The 16,782-nt window shown below is 45.3% G+C and overlaps 1 protein-coding gene across 16 annotated transcripts in view; it reads left to right on the top strand.

Annotated features, from left to right (window-relative positions):
* Positions 1–690: 690 nt before the first annotated feature.
* The window catches only part of Aak1 (AP2 associated kinase 1), a 145,114-nt gene continuing 129,022 nt past the window's right edge, over positions 691–16,782 (top strand). For 14 of the 16 annotated variants that reach the window (XR_015047600.1, XR_015047601.1, XR_015047598.1 and 11 more), the window contains exon 1: positions 1,055–1,611. Coding sequence is in view for 12 of the 16 variants with exons in the window: in XM_085840396.1 (XP_085696522.1) it covers positions 1,449–1,611 (163 nt within the window). In the remaining 4 variants the exon portion in view is untranslated. The other 2 variants (XM_085840387.1, XM_085840386.1) reach the window with 2 other exon arrangements.

Raw genomic sequence — 16,782 nt, 5'->3', positions numbered from 1 at the left:
TTGTGAAAGATTCTGAAGAGAAAGCAGTAGGTGTGTCTAAAGTTCCCTTTAAAGGCGTGAATATGTCTGGTAAGGACCAGGCAAATCTGGGTCGGCAGAGAGACCATGGTTTGGGGTGGAGCCCAAGGATGGATGTAGCCTGGTCCCTAGATGCTCCGTGTACTGGGTCTCCCACAGTTCCTTCTTAGACCCTCAGGCTTCTCAGTTCTCATCGTGGTCGGGGACCGGAAGACACCTGCTTTGTTTCCTTCAGCACCGAGATTCCGATCAGCTCCCTGCTGGCATCATACCCACTTCTCCCCAGCCCCCAAGCCTTCAGTACCTCCGCTCCCATGACGTCGGGGAACTCCCAATCCCAACTGGGGCGAGGCAGTTAAACCGCGTCCTTCAGGTGTCAGTCCGGACTCCTGTGAAACCACAGTTCCCAGAGTGCCTCTGTCCACGAGGCCAAGCCATAGATAAAATGGCTACAGAGAGTGGGGCGTGCAGCTGGAAAACTAGTCTCTGGTAACTTTAACGGATGTATTTAAATACCCGAAGCCTCACTTCTGCACCACTCCACTATCATCTCCAGGGCCCGAGACAGCGTCCGAAGATGCGCTCGCTCCTGAGGCATCTTGGGAATTGTAGTCCAGATGCCAGATTACCCCGAACTACCCTTCCCAGGGTGCTCAGCGGCAGGACTACGGCAACGCTCTCTTCCAAGTGTCTCTGTCCCGAGTTCCCCTTCTCTGGTCCCCTTCTTGCCATCGGTTTCTTTCGCTCTGTAGCTATAGTTGGTGCACCCGAGACGGCCCCTGAGAGGGGGCTGTGCGGCCCTGAGAAGCACTTCCGGTGGCAGGTCACTTCCGGGTGGGTGGTCGGAGCCGACGGGCGCGCGCGCGGGGGAGGGGCGGCCTCAGCGCGGCGCTCGGGGATCAGCTGGCGGGCGGGCGGGCGCCGAAGCTGCCCCGGCTCTGCGGCAGCGCCGCCTCCTTCGTGTCGCAGGCCGGCGGCCGTGGCCATGTCGCGGGGCTGGTAGCTGGGCTCGCCGCCGAGCGGCCGCTAGTGGGTGTCCGGGGCCCGGGGCGGGGGTCCAGGCAGGGGGCCGGTGCGTTTCCAGGGCTTTCCCGAAGAAAATGCACGCAGCGTTTCCTCTGGATGACGGCCTGTGCTTTCCCTAGGACCCGGCAGTTAGGCTCTGGAGTGTGTTACTGATTCATCCTCTCTCTACCTCTGTCATCGCAGGTTTAAACTTAAACGATCGCTCCCCGAGGAGGAGGGGACCCGCCGCGCGATTGACAGTCTATTCCTGCAGGCGCCGTCCCTCAGCCCCCACCCCACGGCCGGATTCCCGGGGCTCTGCTCAGGGCTGAAACCGGAGAAGAAATCCTTAGATCTCTTTTCTTTACAACAAATACGAACCTAGAAACCATCGTTATTTTGCCTTGGCGTTTCATATTGGAAAGATGAAGAAGTTTTTCGACTCCAGGCGGGAGCAGGGGAGCTCTGGCCTGGGTTCAGGCTCCAGCGGAGGAGGGGGCAGCAGCTCAGGCCTGGGCAGTGGTTACATCGGAAGGGTCTTCGGCATCGGGAGGCAGCAGGTCACCGTGGACGAGGTGTTGGCGGAAGGTATGTTGGGAAGCCAGTGCGCGGTGAATTAATCTCGTGTGCTGATGTGGCAAGACTCTGGTTTCTAGTTGTATGAATGGGTTTTGACCAACTGACCCTCCCTTCCCCCCCTGCACTTTCCTTGCGAGTCATTGTCCTTGAGAGAATTAAAACTCAAACTGGGAATTGACAGGGCTTTGGGGGGGGGGGCAGTATTGCCCAAATAGTTTACCTCAGTGGCTTTTCATTTGGGTGGGTGGGGGGAGCGCGTGGAGAAATCTCTTCCTTTGACTGAATTATTCGGATCCTATGTGTGAAGTATAAATGAAATGCAGGGTGGTGGTCTTGTCATTTCCCTGAAACTTTAAATTCAGATTCGGAGGCTGAAGGGTGGGGATGGGGAGAGATCTTTAAAGGAGAGGGGGGCTTCTCCCACCTAACTTTCCCGTTTCTTTAAGTAGGTAGCCAAAGAGAATTTATCTGGGGACGGGAATGCATTTTTGGTGTTTTGGTTAGGTTTGATTCTTTACCCAACTGCAGTGAGGTCCCCAGGATGTAGCTAAGATAAAAATCATAAGAAGCGAATGAGGTTGTTTTGAGCTCAGACGCCTAGGCCTCTTTTCTCCTTTTAGTTTCTATTAAGACTGACTTAGGATTGGCTCTGGTTTAGTGTTCTCTCAGTTGGAGAGGATGCTGTGTGTTTTCCTCGGTGTGTGCTCGTTGGTCTATCTGTGCTCCTGCAGATACATATTTTTCTGCCCCAGGCTTTAGGGAAAATCTTGAGTGTTTCTTTGGTAACCTTAACCTCGACCTTCGTAATTATGCCAGACTGATACTTTTCACAGCTCATTGCCTGGTTACTGTGCTTTTATTTTTAATAAAAGCAGCAATTTCCTTGGCATGAAGCAATTTAAACTAATTGGATAGGACCAGCCTGCTGTAGGTTGCGTTACAGCCTGCCAAGGCTTGGGTCTAGGGGAGGCCTCAGTGAAGGCAGCATGGTGGTAGGGGCTAGTCTATCAGCGAGGGAAGGAGGAATGAGCTAAGCAGCCCCTTCGAAAAGGAGGCTTTTGCACGCTGAGGTTGAAGGAAGGACCTCTACCTGGGCCTAGGAACTGCCTGTCATGGTGAGTCTTGTAGGGTGGTGGACGGGTGGGTGGGAAGAGGCGGAAGCTGTGTTAGACTTAGTTTGTGTAAGTACTGGATTTGGCAAGGCCCAGTTTCTGAGGATACATTGAAGCCTATACTTAAAAAGCACAATTTTGAAGAGATATCTGATAATTAATTTCCTTGTAAAATTACTGCTGCTTTTTTTATTTTTTATTTTCCATTCTTAGTATTGTTCCAACTGGACTTAATCTGGGCCTGAGTTACAATCCTTTCTGAACCTTTCCTTGAGGATTCTGGTGCAGGGTGGGAGATGCCACTATGTCTGCTGCCAGATCTGTACCTTGGAATCTGAGCTGACTCTTATCCTGTAGCCAAAGTCCTTGACTACAGTGGGGGGGAGGGGGGGAGGGGGGAGGGAGAGAGAGGAGGTGGGAGAGAGAGAATGAGGAAGGAGATGAGATCAGGAGGATGGCCTCAGAGCCCAGGAACATTTTTTTCAGCTAGGATGTTTTCTCATCACGTGTTGCCCTAAGCTTTGCTTATTCTCTGAGTCTGGAAGAGTGGTGGGAAAGAGAAAACACAGAATCAGCCTTTGTTTTCTAGGCTTCCCTGGAATTCATCCTGAGAGCTGCACATTGTGCATTCTGATATTTTAAAAAGTAGAACTTTGGGCGTGGATCTGTTGATTCACTCGTTTATTCATTCAGCCAGCAGTCACAGAGTGCTTGTGATGTGGTCAGTTCTGTGCTAGGCTCTGGGGACACGATGTTTAACTAGATGTTAGCATTTCAGAGCTGTTTGAAGAGATAGAAAATGGACAGTTAGTGATAGTGCCACCGTGAGAGTAACCTACGGATCAGTTGCTACAAATCTTGTCCTTAGGGCCCTTCAGTGTTAGGGAGCTAAGACACGTTTTGTGGAATGAGCGAGTATGGTAACAGCATGGGCTGAGGCTGTGCATGAGTGTAGCATTTAAAATTTGGTCTGGCAAATTTTTTGGCTATGATTGAGCTTCAGTTGTGGCCTTTGAAGTACGTGACTATGTAGGAGTCAGTATTTATGTGGCACTACTGAGTTCAAAGACACTGCTAAGGTTAAAAGGGGTGAGAGATAGAAACTCTAAAGTGTGATGTGTGCCTTTTTAAATTAGCCACTGGGTTTCATTGAGGTGCTGAGATCATGCTTGTGTTGTGCAAGGTAGCCAGGTGGCTACATCTCCAGCCGTGATGTCTGCCTTTAGGGAACTGCTAGTCAGTGTAGGAAGAAAATAAATTCATTTGCACATATAGTAGTGTGCTTATGGCCACAGATCCTATAGTCGGACAGATTTAGGGTCAGTTTTTGGATTTGCTTTTGTTTTAAGCCTTTTTACATCGTGTGTGTGTTCTCTCTAAGACAGCTCACCATTTCCTGGACCTGCTTTAAAAAGCATTTATTGTATTATTACTGCTATTGTTGTGCATGTATGCTGCACACAAGGATGTGTGTGCATGTGCCACAGTGTGCAAAAGTCAGAAGGCAGCAGTGTGGTGTTAGCTCACTCCTACCTTTACATGTGTTTTGGGGGATAGAATCAGATTGTCAGACTTTTGTGACAAGTGTCTTTTCTTGGTGAACCGTCTTGCTGGTCCCCTCTGAATCTTTTGTTTGTTTCTTTTTTCTCTTCTCTTCTCTTCTCTTCTCTTCTCTTCTCTTCTCTTCTCTTCTCTTCTTTTCTTCCTTCTTTTTTTTCTCCCTTTTCTCTCCTCTCCTCTCCTCTCCTCTCCTCTCCTCTCCTCTCCTCTCCTATCCTCTCCTCTCCTCTCCTTTTTTTATTTTTTAACAGTTACACAACTTAGATGAAGATACTCCACAGGCCCGCTTGTTAGTAGGTGTAGAAGTTTAACAAGTTCTGGGCAGAATCTGACTTAAGCTAAAGTCCGAGTTCCACTGCCCTGAGGAATGGTATTTGAGGACTTAGTATGACAGTGTATATAAGGAATTTATCACTTTCAAAGTGATTAATTTGATACATGGTAGCTGTTATTTACCCAGTGACAGTGTGTGTAGAGTTAAAGGTGAGTGGGGAGCAGGTGAAGGCTGGTTTGACTGGGACAGGGCTGAGTCAGATGCTTTTTGCAGTACTGTGTGGGTAGCAGTACCCTTCCCTGGCTCCTCTTCTCCGAATCCTCAGGTCCTTATCTGTCCACCAGTTCCAGCTAGAGTTGCTGTGATAAGAGTTCTATACCAAGTACCCCAGGCAGTGGCCAGGCCATAGGGTGGTCATAGTGGGAGTTTTCAAATGCAGACCTGATTATCACCACATCCTGTTCACAATTTCCTTTTCCCCAGTGTGGGTATTGGTCTGTGGGTATTGGTCTGTGCTTCATAGTAAGAGACTGCCAGAACTCCAGGCATCAGGCGCTGGAGAAGAGGGGAATGCAAGGCTGCCATCTCCAGCAACAGCAGCAGTCTTTCTAGGCTGGCTCTCTGGCTAGTCCTGGAAGAACATGGTTGTCTGGAAGAAGGTGAGCCTCGATCATGAATTAGAGAGATATGGACATCTCTAGGCTGAGTGCTTTCTTACCTGTAGGAGATAATAAACCATGTCTGAGTTAATAAGCATTTGATATCAAGGGAAGATTTGGCTTAAGCTTCTAGAATGAGCTCATTGGGGAAATTAGAGCATTGCTTAGACACAGTAATTTTGTCATACTCCTTGGCTCTATAAAGCCTTATATCTAAACTTTAAACAGTAAGTAAATATTGAATCCTTGCTGTGCCCAAGGTGGCATTCCGGAGCTGTATCAGTTCTGCAAAAGGTGGACTACAGGCTCCACAGAACGTACTTACCTGCACAAATAGAATTTAGTTCTGGGGCTGGTGAGAACCAAGACTGTCAGAAGCTTCCCTGATTCCCCCCTATCTGCAGAACAAGGGAGAAAGGCTTCAAAATGTGTGCAGCTTCTCCTCCCCGGCTCATATGTAGCACACAGTTTAAATGTCTTTGTAATACATGTGTGCGTTCATCTGGTGAACCATTTATTTGTGCTTTTCTGTGGCAGGCAGTGCATTAGGTTCCAGAAAAAAGCTGGATGGGTCATGGACTGAAACCAGTAACTAACAAATAACCCTGGAGTAAGTGTCCTGTAGTTCAAAGGTGATAGGGAATAGGTGGGAGTTACTCAGCCAGTGTTCCAGTCCTGTTACTAGAGGCCAGGCAGAGGGGATGGTATGTGCAAAAATACAGAGTGGTGAAATGGAAGATGAGGCTCAGGAACACTGACCAGTGTGATGTCACTGTTTTGGTACGAGTTTCCTTCCAGCCTCAAGGAAAGGAAGCCAAGGGTGTGTATATTTGGAGGTGGGATAGAATGAGATTCTTGTATATTTGCTCCCCACGATATATTTGGATGTGTTTGCTACCCACTTCCTTCAGTGGTTCTGTGCTTGTTGATGTATGCTTGTGTGTGTACTTGCCCCCTTACTGTGCCCTAGCCATGTGCTAAGGCACAGTAAAGTGTGTAGAAGGAGTTTCTCAGACGTGACATAAGAGACAAGAAGTCAAGCAGAAGCAGGCAGGTTGGGGCTGAGGGCAAGGTTACCAGTGTTAAGAGAAGAATGCATAGGGAGGTAGCCTGTTTGACGCGAGCAGATGAGAAAGGGAAGAAACAGTTCCTGGGGACCCTTGAGCACCAGGCAGAGAGACGAGTTAGATGCTCCCGAGTCTCTCGACACAGATACCACTTTGATCCCTCTTGTTTCAGATGACTTTGCCTGCTGGGAAGTCTTGGTTTTTACAGGCAATGCAGATTTTCAGGGGGTGGTTTGTGAATGGTGTCTTCTTGATTTTGGGCAAGATGACGCTTATAGCTTTGCTAAATATAGCCAAATCCAGAATTCAGAAATGAGATCCATGATACGCAGTTGCTATGGTCAGAACCTCTTCTTTGGTCTTTCTGACAAAGTTCAGCTCATTTAATAAGAGATGAAGAGGAACACATGGGTTTCAAGTAGGAGAATATATGGGGAGGCACCTCAGTACCTCAGTAGCTAAGATGGTAGGTGACTTTATAAACATTAAAACAATTGGAAATGTATTTTAACTTGTAGTCTTTGAAAGTGGACACTTGGGACCAGGCCCAGCGTCCACCTCTGTGCTGCCCTAGACCAGGAGCCTTCTGAGCCTGCTTAAGAGGCAGTCTAGCCAGTGAAGTAGCGAGCGCTTGGTGCAGCCTGCTTGTCTGAGCCGAGTTCTATGTGGACTGATTGTGCTGTGACCTGGAGATGCTTACCCCGTGAGTGTTGCTGAGCAGATGCTGTGTGCAGGTGTCTGCTTTCAGGCACTCAGTCATCATCTTGAGACATGGGAGAAATTGCTACACATATTGAAAGGGAGCCTGTGGAAGGGTGAGGGCAGTTATCTTGTGAGGGGTGAGTAGCCAGGGAAAGAAAGCTAAACTGACATTTAAGGTATGTGTTGAGTTTATTACCAGATAGACAAGATCAGGAAAACGTTCTAGGCAGAGGGGATAACATGAGCAATATAAGATGTGCGTTTTGAGACTGAGGTTGTTGTCTAATTGTGGCCTATGGATGTGCTGTCCGCTAAAGTACCCTCAACTGGAGATAGCTGTTTAAATTATCCAAAGTTAAACAAAATAACAATTTAACACTTCAGACATATTAGCTAAGTGCTAGTTGCTGAAAAGCCACCTGTGACTAGTGCTTAGAGTTGGAGATAGGACCGATAGTTTCTTATCACAGAAAGTGCTATTGGTGTAGGTTTAGGTCAGTGGTCTCTAAAGCTGTGGAGACTAGCACTGTTACATTAAAGTATGCCTTCCCTCATCTGTATGACCTGTAAGTTATGCTTACATTCTGCTGTCTGAAAGTATGGCGTATACTTAAGGTTAGATTCATCATCAGCACAGTGTGTGCAGTCCATTTCGAAACGATGGCAGGGTTTTGGTGAGCTGTTTTATAAGCCATGGCTGTGTTCCATTTTGTAGCTTACCTGATGGAGAGGACAGCAGAGCGAAGTGGTGGGCCCCGGCGCTGTTGCTCATCATGCCTGTGCTGCTTTATTCCAAGGGTTCCAGGAAATCTTGTTACGCCTCTTTGTTTTATGAGGGCTAATTCATTTAAAACAACGTGATTTGTAAACCCACTTACCCATGCCCACAGGAAGCACATTTCTCCCAGTTGATGAGGACTGCCACTACTAGCCTTATAGTGTGAGACATGGAAGTGAATGGGAGTACTGGCTTTAGGCATTAGTCATTACGTATTAAATCTTAGCTTTTCTGGTTTTGCTTGTTTGTTTCATTTTTTGTTTTAGACAGTCTCTTGTAGTCAAGGCTGACTGAATGACCTAGAACTCCTGATGATCCTGTTCACTTTCTCGGTGCTAGAATAAAAGGGAGTTGTGTCCAGGGCTTTTCCATTCTTTTTCTTCCCCTTTGGATTGTTGTAAAATTGCACCTAGCAGGCAGGGCGTTGTCATGTGTGTTTTAAATCTAGCACTGGGGATCAGAGACAAGCAGATCTCTGTAAGTTTTAGGCAGCCTGGTCTTCATAAGGAGTTCTAGACAGGGAGAGCTACATAATGAGATCTTGTCTCAGACAAAACAAAGAAAAACAAAACAAAACAAAACAAAATGATAATTAAAAAGTGTTCTTAGCAAATTCTGCCCCCATAACTGTCTGAGTGCGCAGTTGGTTGGTGTCCCTGCCTTCATAGATGGCAGCCACCACACCATCTTCCTCGTTGCTGCTTCTGTCTTGGGATGCTGAATCTGTGCACCTAACTTACCTCCCTCTCTCCTTTCTGTCTCTTACTTTGACAAATACTTCTATGTACTTCTGGTGGGACAGTAGACTGCCTTTTGTGACTCGCTTATTCACTTAGCATAATGTCTTTAAGGTTCATCCATGTTGTAGTTTGATTTTTATTTTTTTTTAAGGCTCTGTTGTGCATACATTTCACAATTTACTTGCTTATTCATTTGTTGATGGCCTAGTAAATGATCCTACCTTTATGTAGTGAAGTCATGAACATGGATGTGGAAAATTTTCTTTGAGGCACAGCATTGAACTATTTTGGGATATACATAGAATTGCTGGGTCATGTGAATTTTTTAAAACTTTTTTTTTTTTTTAAGTTAGCTCTCGCGCGTGTGTGTGTGTGTGTGTGTGTGTGTGTGTGTATCAGAAGTCGGGGCCAACTTGTAGGGGTTGCTTTTCTTTTTTTACCACATGGCCTCCAAGAACTGAAGTCTGGTTGTCAGGCTTGACAGCAAGCATCTTTCCGTGCTGAGTCATCCTTTGGGCCTCCCATGATGCTCTTACCAGTTCTTTGAGAGATTATTATGTTGTGTTCTGTAGAGACCCTGAAGCCTTTCATGCTATCTACAGTGCCCAAGAATCATCGTTACTCCTTTGACAGGTTTATCTTAATGATTTATTTTATTTATGTGTATGTGTGTGTATGTGACTGTATGCCATGTATATGTGGTGCCGATAGAGCTATAGTTACAGGCAGTTGTGAGCCATCTGACGTGAGTACTGGGAACTGAACTCCAGTCCTCTGCAAAAGCAAGCGTTCTTAACTGCCAAGCCATCTCTTCAGTCCCAGTTTTTGTTTTCGTTGTTTTAGTTAAGGTCTCATGTAGCCCAGCCTGGCCTGGAATGTAGCTGAGAAGAACCTTAAACTTCTGATTCTACTTCTCAATTCCCTTGTGCTTGGCTTACAGGTATTTGTCATCCCACCTGGCTAATTATTATTATTTCTGTTTCATTTATTTACTTATTTTAGTTTTTGAGGCTGGGTCTCACTTACAGCTCTTGTTGTCCTAGAACTCACTATGTAGACCAGGCTGGTCTCAAACTTACAGGTGGATTCAAAGTGATATGCCCCATTTCTGTCTCCCAGAGCTGGATTAAAGTCATACACCATTATGTCCAATATTATTGTTATTTTACAGACAGGGTAACCCAAGGTGACCTTGAACTTTCTCTTGTCTCTGAGAGCTGGGAATATAGGCCTGTGCCACTGGGCCTGGCTTTATTTTCTGTTTGCGATGGTAACTGGCTTAACAGGTGTTAAATATGTTGTCTTTCTGTAGCTTTGATTTGCACTTCGCAGATGATTAGTCATGTCGAACATTTTCCTGTGCTTCTCATCTATCCGTGTATCTTTGTGAAGAAATGTTTATCCAATCCTTTGGTCACTTTTTGAATCAGTTGTTTACTTATTTGCTTAAGAACTCTCTGCATTCTAGTTATTAATCTTTTCAAGTAGAAGATTTGCAAATATTTTCTATAGTTTTTGGGTTGCTTTTTTCTTGACAATCTTATTTTCTGTGATGAGAATAAATGTAAATGAAGGTGTACTTTCCTATCTGTACCTCAGTGGATTGTCTTGGATATATTATTTGAAGAGCACTGGGCCAGATAGTGGCCCTCAGTTGTTTTTGTTTCTCAGGAGATGGAAAGTCCTTATCTCCACCTTACAGAGAGATGAGAGCACATCAGCCATGCTGAGCTAGAGGTGTTTCCTAAGCAGGGTTCTTCAAAGGATGGATTCCAGGAAAAGATTTGCATGCACAGCTTTTATAACGTTTCAGTCCTCACTGATCTCTCCCCTTCAACTCCTCCAGAATTGAGAGACTATGCCCCCCACCCCAGCACTGCAATGGATTGTGTTTAGTGACCCCTTGTTTCTTGGGCATTAATCATGTTGTTTCTATTAGAAAGCTAGAAGCGTAATCTTCATGACTTCTCTCTTAGGTACGGTAGCTCAGAAGCTCAGATGTAGTTGAGACGCTCAGTAAGCCTGGAAGGCTCTTACAGTAATAGGGCTTACACTCTCTCACTCATTCTTACAACATCCCCGAGATAAGGAGGACAGTTATTGCTGTGCAGGTGAGAACACAGTAGCTGGAATTCTCTCAAAGCTATACTAACAAAAGAACTTGACCCAGGTCTACTAGCTGTCATTGCAGGATCCTTCCAGAAAATTCTCCCTTGTATTAATACATTTTTCTGTCTACCCACCTTCTCCAGAGCTGAGGACCGAACTCATGCTTCCTAGTCAAGCACTTTGCCACTGAGGTACATCTCCAACCTTTTCTGTTTTTTTTTTTTTTAAGGATAGTAGCTCCCAGGCTGTCCTGGAACTCAGATCTGCCTGCCTCTGCCTCTTGAGTGTTGAGATTAAAGGTATGGCCACTGTACCTGGGCCTAGTATCTTTTTTCATAATAATAATATTCACTTTTTTTCTATCAGTAGTGAGGATGGAGTAAGAGGCCCTATATGCCCTACAGTAGACGTGCCCTGCACTAGTGAACATACGTTCTTGGCACCTTTTATAACACTCCTGACCTTTCATCAGCAAATCTCTTTGTGAGCTTCTTAAGCCAGGGATACTTGTACAGTATTTTAGGGTTACTCGTTGTCTAAGTCTCTTTGGGTTGGTGTAACAAAATTCCATAAACTTGTAAGCAAGACAGTTTATTTTTCAGTGCTGGAGGCTAGAGCTGTACAGTCAGAGGGCCAGCATAGTGGAGTTCTGGCCAGAGCTCTTTCTGGGTGCGGACTGCCTGCTTTGCCATGCTTCCTCATAGGGAGGAATGGACAGGATAGCTTTCTGGCACCCCTTTATAAGGGCACTCATCTCATTTGTGAGGGTCTTTCTCTTGGGAGTCATCTCCTGAAGGTCTCACATTTATATACCACCATCCTGGTGACTGGAACCCAACATACAGACTTTGAAGGAACACTTTCAAACCACAGCATTGAGATGGAAAGCTTTGGAGAGAAAGTTTTAAGTTCTAATCTGTATTAGTGAGTCTTTAGGATACTGTTACACTGACTTCATCAAGGGCCTTCTGAGACTGACCTTCTTACTATCTTGGGGTTACCAGTTTATTCCTGTAAGAGCTTAGTTTATGCAGAGAACTAAGGGTTTTAAAAAGAATAAGAAAAGTTGCTGGTTTATTGAATTTAAAAACACCGCACCAGCTCTTGTGTTGCCACCTTGGTCACCATATCCTATTGTGCTACCATGGTAGTAGTGAGATCTGGGGCCTGGATAATTCTTTGTTGAGGGTGTATTTTGGGTTTTTCTAGTGGAGAGTGAACCAGGGCTTTATGAGTTGTAGGCAAACACTCTATCATGTAGCTATATCCTATCAAATGACAGAAATACATATACCTGTCCTATTGTGACAGATAGGAGTCCTTTGGAATTAGGTCTCCATGGACCAGCATGGTGCTTCTGCAGATAAAGATGTTCTCTGCCAGCCCTGACTACAACCCCCAGCCTCACGTGGTGGAAGGAAAGAATCAACTCATGCAAGTTGTCATCTGACCTCCACATGCAGTGAGCTGGTTAACCTGCCCACACACATACAGAAAAATAATGTAATTTAAAAAAATGTTTTAAAAACCCTGGGGTTTCATGTGAGGTCAGATATGGTTGAATCAACTTGAGCTGCATTTTACTCCTTAGGTTGAATTAACGTTGGCAGACAGACAATGGATGGCAGTGCCAACCGGAGCGTTACTTATGACTTGTGAAAAGCTGAGAGGTTATCGCTTATGGCATCCCTGTGTTGTTGAGAGGGCAGAGCACTACATTGATGCCAGATTATCAACCGGGATTACAGAGATCCAAAATATTGACGAAAGCAGTTCACAGCTGTGCCAGTTGCTTAATGTCTGTGTACAGAGTCATTCAGAGCTGTTGCCCTGGGACTGTTGGTGTGAAGGAAGATGACTATGTTTTTGGTACTGGTGTGAATAGGAGGTTTAGGTGGTGACTAGTACCTAAGGGAATAGGGAAGAGATGGACTCGGGTCTGTGGGCTGTGTGGGAGGGTGGCTGGTCTCTGGCTCTTGCTGACTCAGTCTTTTCTGATTGGCTCATCTGGCCAGGTCCTAAAGTGTTGCTTCTATCACACGTTTTAAAACTTGTTTAGTTTTCCCCAGATGTAACCCAGCCCTATTCCTCAGGCCTTTGGCCTTTTTTTCCTTTAACATTTTGGAAACTTTGACTGGGGTGAAGTGGGGACAGGTTGGTGGGGGCTGTGTTGGAAGAGATGATTCTGTTAGGGCATTTGACTATGGAAAATCTAGGCTTGGCCAGAGAGTACTGTATGTCACTCAGCAGTGATTGGGAAAGTTGATTTCTAATACTCTGTCTGCCCCTGCCTGCCCTGCAGAAGTAGAGGGGGTGCCTCTGTGTTTTCCTTTGTACCTTTGGCTAGCATAGTGGGGACTGAGGTCACAAACATGGACGACAGAGGTAGGCAGCTCTTTGCCTGTGATGTTGACTGACTCCTAAGATCTACTGTTCTCTTAAAATTCAAAACCTGGGTGGTTTTTGTAAGATTAGCTGAAAGAATTTATCTAGAGAACTTAGATAAATTGGCGTGGTCTTGGTTAGCAGTCTCTGGGTAGGTAATTTTTCGAATTTGATTGTATAAAGCTTGTTTTCCTGAGGGAACGTTTGTTTTGCTGTGTAGTAACCTAACCTGGCCGAGCTGGAATCTGATAGCACATCCACAGCCCCTGCGTGAGGGGAGGGAGAAGCTTGGTGACCTCCCTTCCTCTCCCAGAGCCTCCGGTGGCAGGAAGGGTGCCATGCGACTTGCTTGATCTTGCTTGTTTCTCTTTACCATTAGTTTAGTTCTTTGAGATTGAACCTAGAGCTCCATGCATGTAGGCAAATGCTGCCACTGACCTATACCCCAACTCCTTTAAAAATCTTTTTAAAAAGATGTATTTATCTATTTTGTGTATATGCCTGTATATAAGTGTCTTTGTGCAACCTGATGCCCACAGAGGCCAGAAGAGGGCACTGGATCCCTTGGAACTGGAGTTATATAAGTTACCATGGTCTGCTGGGAACCGAAGCCCTGTCTTCTGCAAGTGTAGGTAATGCTCTTAACTGCTGGGCCGTCTTTCCAGCCTCAATTTTTTTTTTTTTTTTGAGTCAGCATCTCATGTACTTTAGGCTAACTTCTAACCCCAAGCGTAGTTGAGGATGAATCCAGTTCTGCCTCTACTTTATAGGTATGTGCCATCATGGCCAGTTTATATAGTACTGGGGATTAAACCCAGGACTTTGTGTATCCTAGGAAGTTATCTACCAACTGAAATAGATTCCTAGCCAAACTTTGTTTTGTTTTGTTTTGTTTTAGCAGGTGACTTGAACTTGATCCTCCTGCTTCCATATTCCAAGTGCCTGTATTACAAGCATGGGTCACATGCTACATGTGTGTGCTTGTGTTGGCATATGCACATATGTGGAGTTACTAGTTCAACCTTGGGTGTCTTCCTCTGACACTGTTTGTTTGTTTGTTTGTTTGTTTAGAGTTAGAGTCTGTAATTGGTCTGGAGCTGATCAAGTAGGTAGGCTGGCTGGCCAGCAAGCCCTGGGATCTATCTATCTGCTTGTCTCCCTGCCACTGGGATTATAAATCTTTTCCACTATGCCCTGCTCTTGAAAATGTGGGTTCTAGGGATCAAACTCAGGTCCTTATGTTTGCTAACTAATGTATCTGTAGCCATTTAGGCTTCTTTTTGAGATGTTGTCTCACTAAGTTGCCTAGGGTGTCTTTGAGCTCACTGGATGGCCCAGGTAGGTCTTGGTCTTGAGCGCTGCCTCCTTCAGCTTGGTTAGTAGCTGAGATGACCACCCTGCACTAGGATTGAGCTCTTGTCAATGCCTGTACTTCAGTGTCCCTTGTATTGGTATACATTTCTCTTCCCCATTCAGCCATTGAAATCATGAGTGTCTGTCATTCTGGCTGGCAGTAGTGTGTGGGCCCCATAATCTTTGAGGGTTTTTGTTTTGTGTTTTATCTATTTAATTTGTATCCACTTTAAAGTATTAGATAATCACTTCTTTTTTAAAAAAATTTTTATTAGATATTTTCTTTATTTACATTTCAAATGTCATCCCCTTTCCTAGTCCGTCCCCCCCCCCCCCATCACCCCGCTCCCCAACCCACCCATTCCCATTCCTTCCTGGTCCTGGCATTCCCCTATACTGGGGCATAGAGCTTTCACAGGACCAAGGGCCTCTCCCATTGATGACCAACCAGGCCATCCTCTGCTACATATATAGCTAGAGCCACAAGTTCCACCATGTTTTTTCTTTGATTGGTGGTATAGTTCCAAGGAGCTCTAGGGGTACTGGTTAGTTCATATTGATGTTCCTCCTATGGAGCTTCAGTCCCCTTCAGCTCCCTGGGTATTTCTCTGGCTCCTTCATTGGGGACCTTGTGCTCTGTCCAATGGATGACTGTGAGCATCCACTTCTGTATTTGCCAGGCACTGGCCCTCGCAGGAGCCTGCTGACAGGATAATTACTTCTTTAGGGTCAGAGTGTGGGCTGTAAGTTAATTTGTATCCAAGTCAAGACTTTCCTGATTTAACAATGTAACAGTTGGTGCTAGAGATACAAATTAGCTGAGTGAAAATTAGGGTAGATGTAACTTGGGGGCAGCCAGGCCGGACTAGATTTGAGGTATAGCCTCTCCTGTGACCCTGTTCCAATAACACAACAGATCTATGCTGGGAGCTTCACAACTTATTACAGTGATCAAAACATGGTGACTGTGGTTTTAGTAAAGTTGAAGAATAACAAATGCAAAGCAAAATGGGACATTTTCCAGAAAGTCATAGAAACCCTTCACGGATGGATTCAGTCCTGGCACTGTTCATCTCAAGAGCAGAGATGTAATATCTTAACTCTATAAGGGGAATCTAAAACTCTAAAGCTACACTACAGAGTTGAAGACTAGGCCAGGTATCAAAACTCAAACATTACCAAGAGCACCTTCAAGAAAAGGATATGTTAAAAAAGGGGGGGTGGGGGGGTGGGGCACATTAAGGTGGCTGGAGAGATGGCTCAGTGGTTAAGAGCACTGACTGCTCTTCCTGAGGTCCTGAGTTCAATTCCCACATGGTGGCTCACAACCATCTGTAATGGGATCTGATGCTTTCTTCTGGTGTGTCTGAATAGAGCAATGGTGTACTCATATACATAAAATAAATAAGTCTTTAAAAAAAAAAAGAAAGAAGAGGATGTGTTTCTATTCATTTCCTGTTGAGTATTGGCCTGCAGTAAATTATAACTGTGGTGCTCAGTCTGCATTTGTGACAGTGGTCATAGGGGCAGGAAGTAGCAATTAGAAATGTATAGATTTGCTGAAGGTATAACCAGGAAGGGAGGGGGAGCCTCAAAGAGAGTGGGGTGTAGTTGTGGAGACAGAAAGGACTAACACGGAAGAGCAGCTGAGTATAAAGTTAGAGAGGTAGCATCTGAACTCAGTGAATGTGCCACTAGAGCATGGGCACACATGACTCTCTGTTCCTGCAGGGCTGGGAGAGGGAAAGAGAGATCAGCAGCGAACCTGGACTAGTGGCTCGCCTGGTGAGGGTCATCTCTGTAGGACCTCTGACCAGCTGTGGCGATTCACTTGTAAAAAGGTGTCTTTTTTTTTTTTTTTTTTTGGTAATGGAGATTTTTCTCAAAAGGTGGATGAAGTCTTTCTGCTTTGAAGTTTTGAACGCATAGCTCAGAGCAAATATCAATGCATTTTTTTTTAAAGATTTATTTTATTAATATATGTAAGTACACTGTAGCTGTCTTCAGACACTCCAGAAGAGGGAGTCAGATCTTGTTGCGGATGGTTGTGAGCCACCATGTGGTTGCTGGGATTTGAACTCTGGACCTTCGGAAGAGCAGTTGGGTGCTCTTACCCACTGAGCCATCTCACCAGCCCCATCAATGCATATTTAAGTGGCTGTGTTCTTACTTAGGAATTACAGTGTGATTTCTAACATGATGGAATGCTTTCAGAGTCTACATTCAAGTCTTAGGGTTGGTTCATAGACTATGAACAGATAACTGTATGAGGCCAGGAACTGGGTAGTTGGCTCATTCTAGCAGTCTAGGGCATATTCTCCTCCTCTCTGAGTTTGTGGATGGTCCTAAAGGCTTCTTCTAACTCAGTTGTTTTTTATTTATTTATTATATGTAAGTACACTGTAGCTGTCTTCAGACACTCCAGAAGAGGGCATCAGATC

This window comes from Mus caroli, unplaced genomic scaffold (genome assembly GCF_978045245.1).
Source record: "Mus caroli unplaced genomic scaffold, Mus_caroli_1 scaffold_7, whole genome shotgun sequence".
NCBI classification, from domain to species: Eukaryota; Metazoa; Chordata; class Mammalia; order Rodentia; family Muridae; genus Mus; species Mus caroli.
The sequence above is the reverse complement of the archived record's forward strand: the minus strand, read 5'-3'. Positions and strand labels throughout refer to the sequence as shown.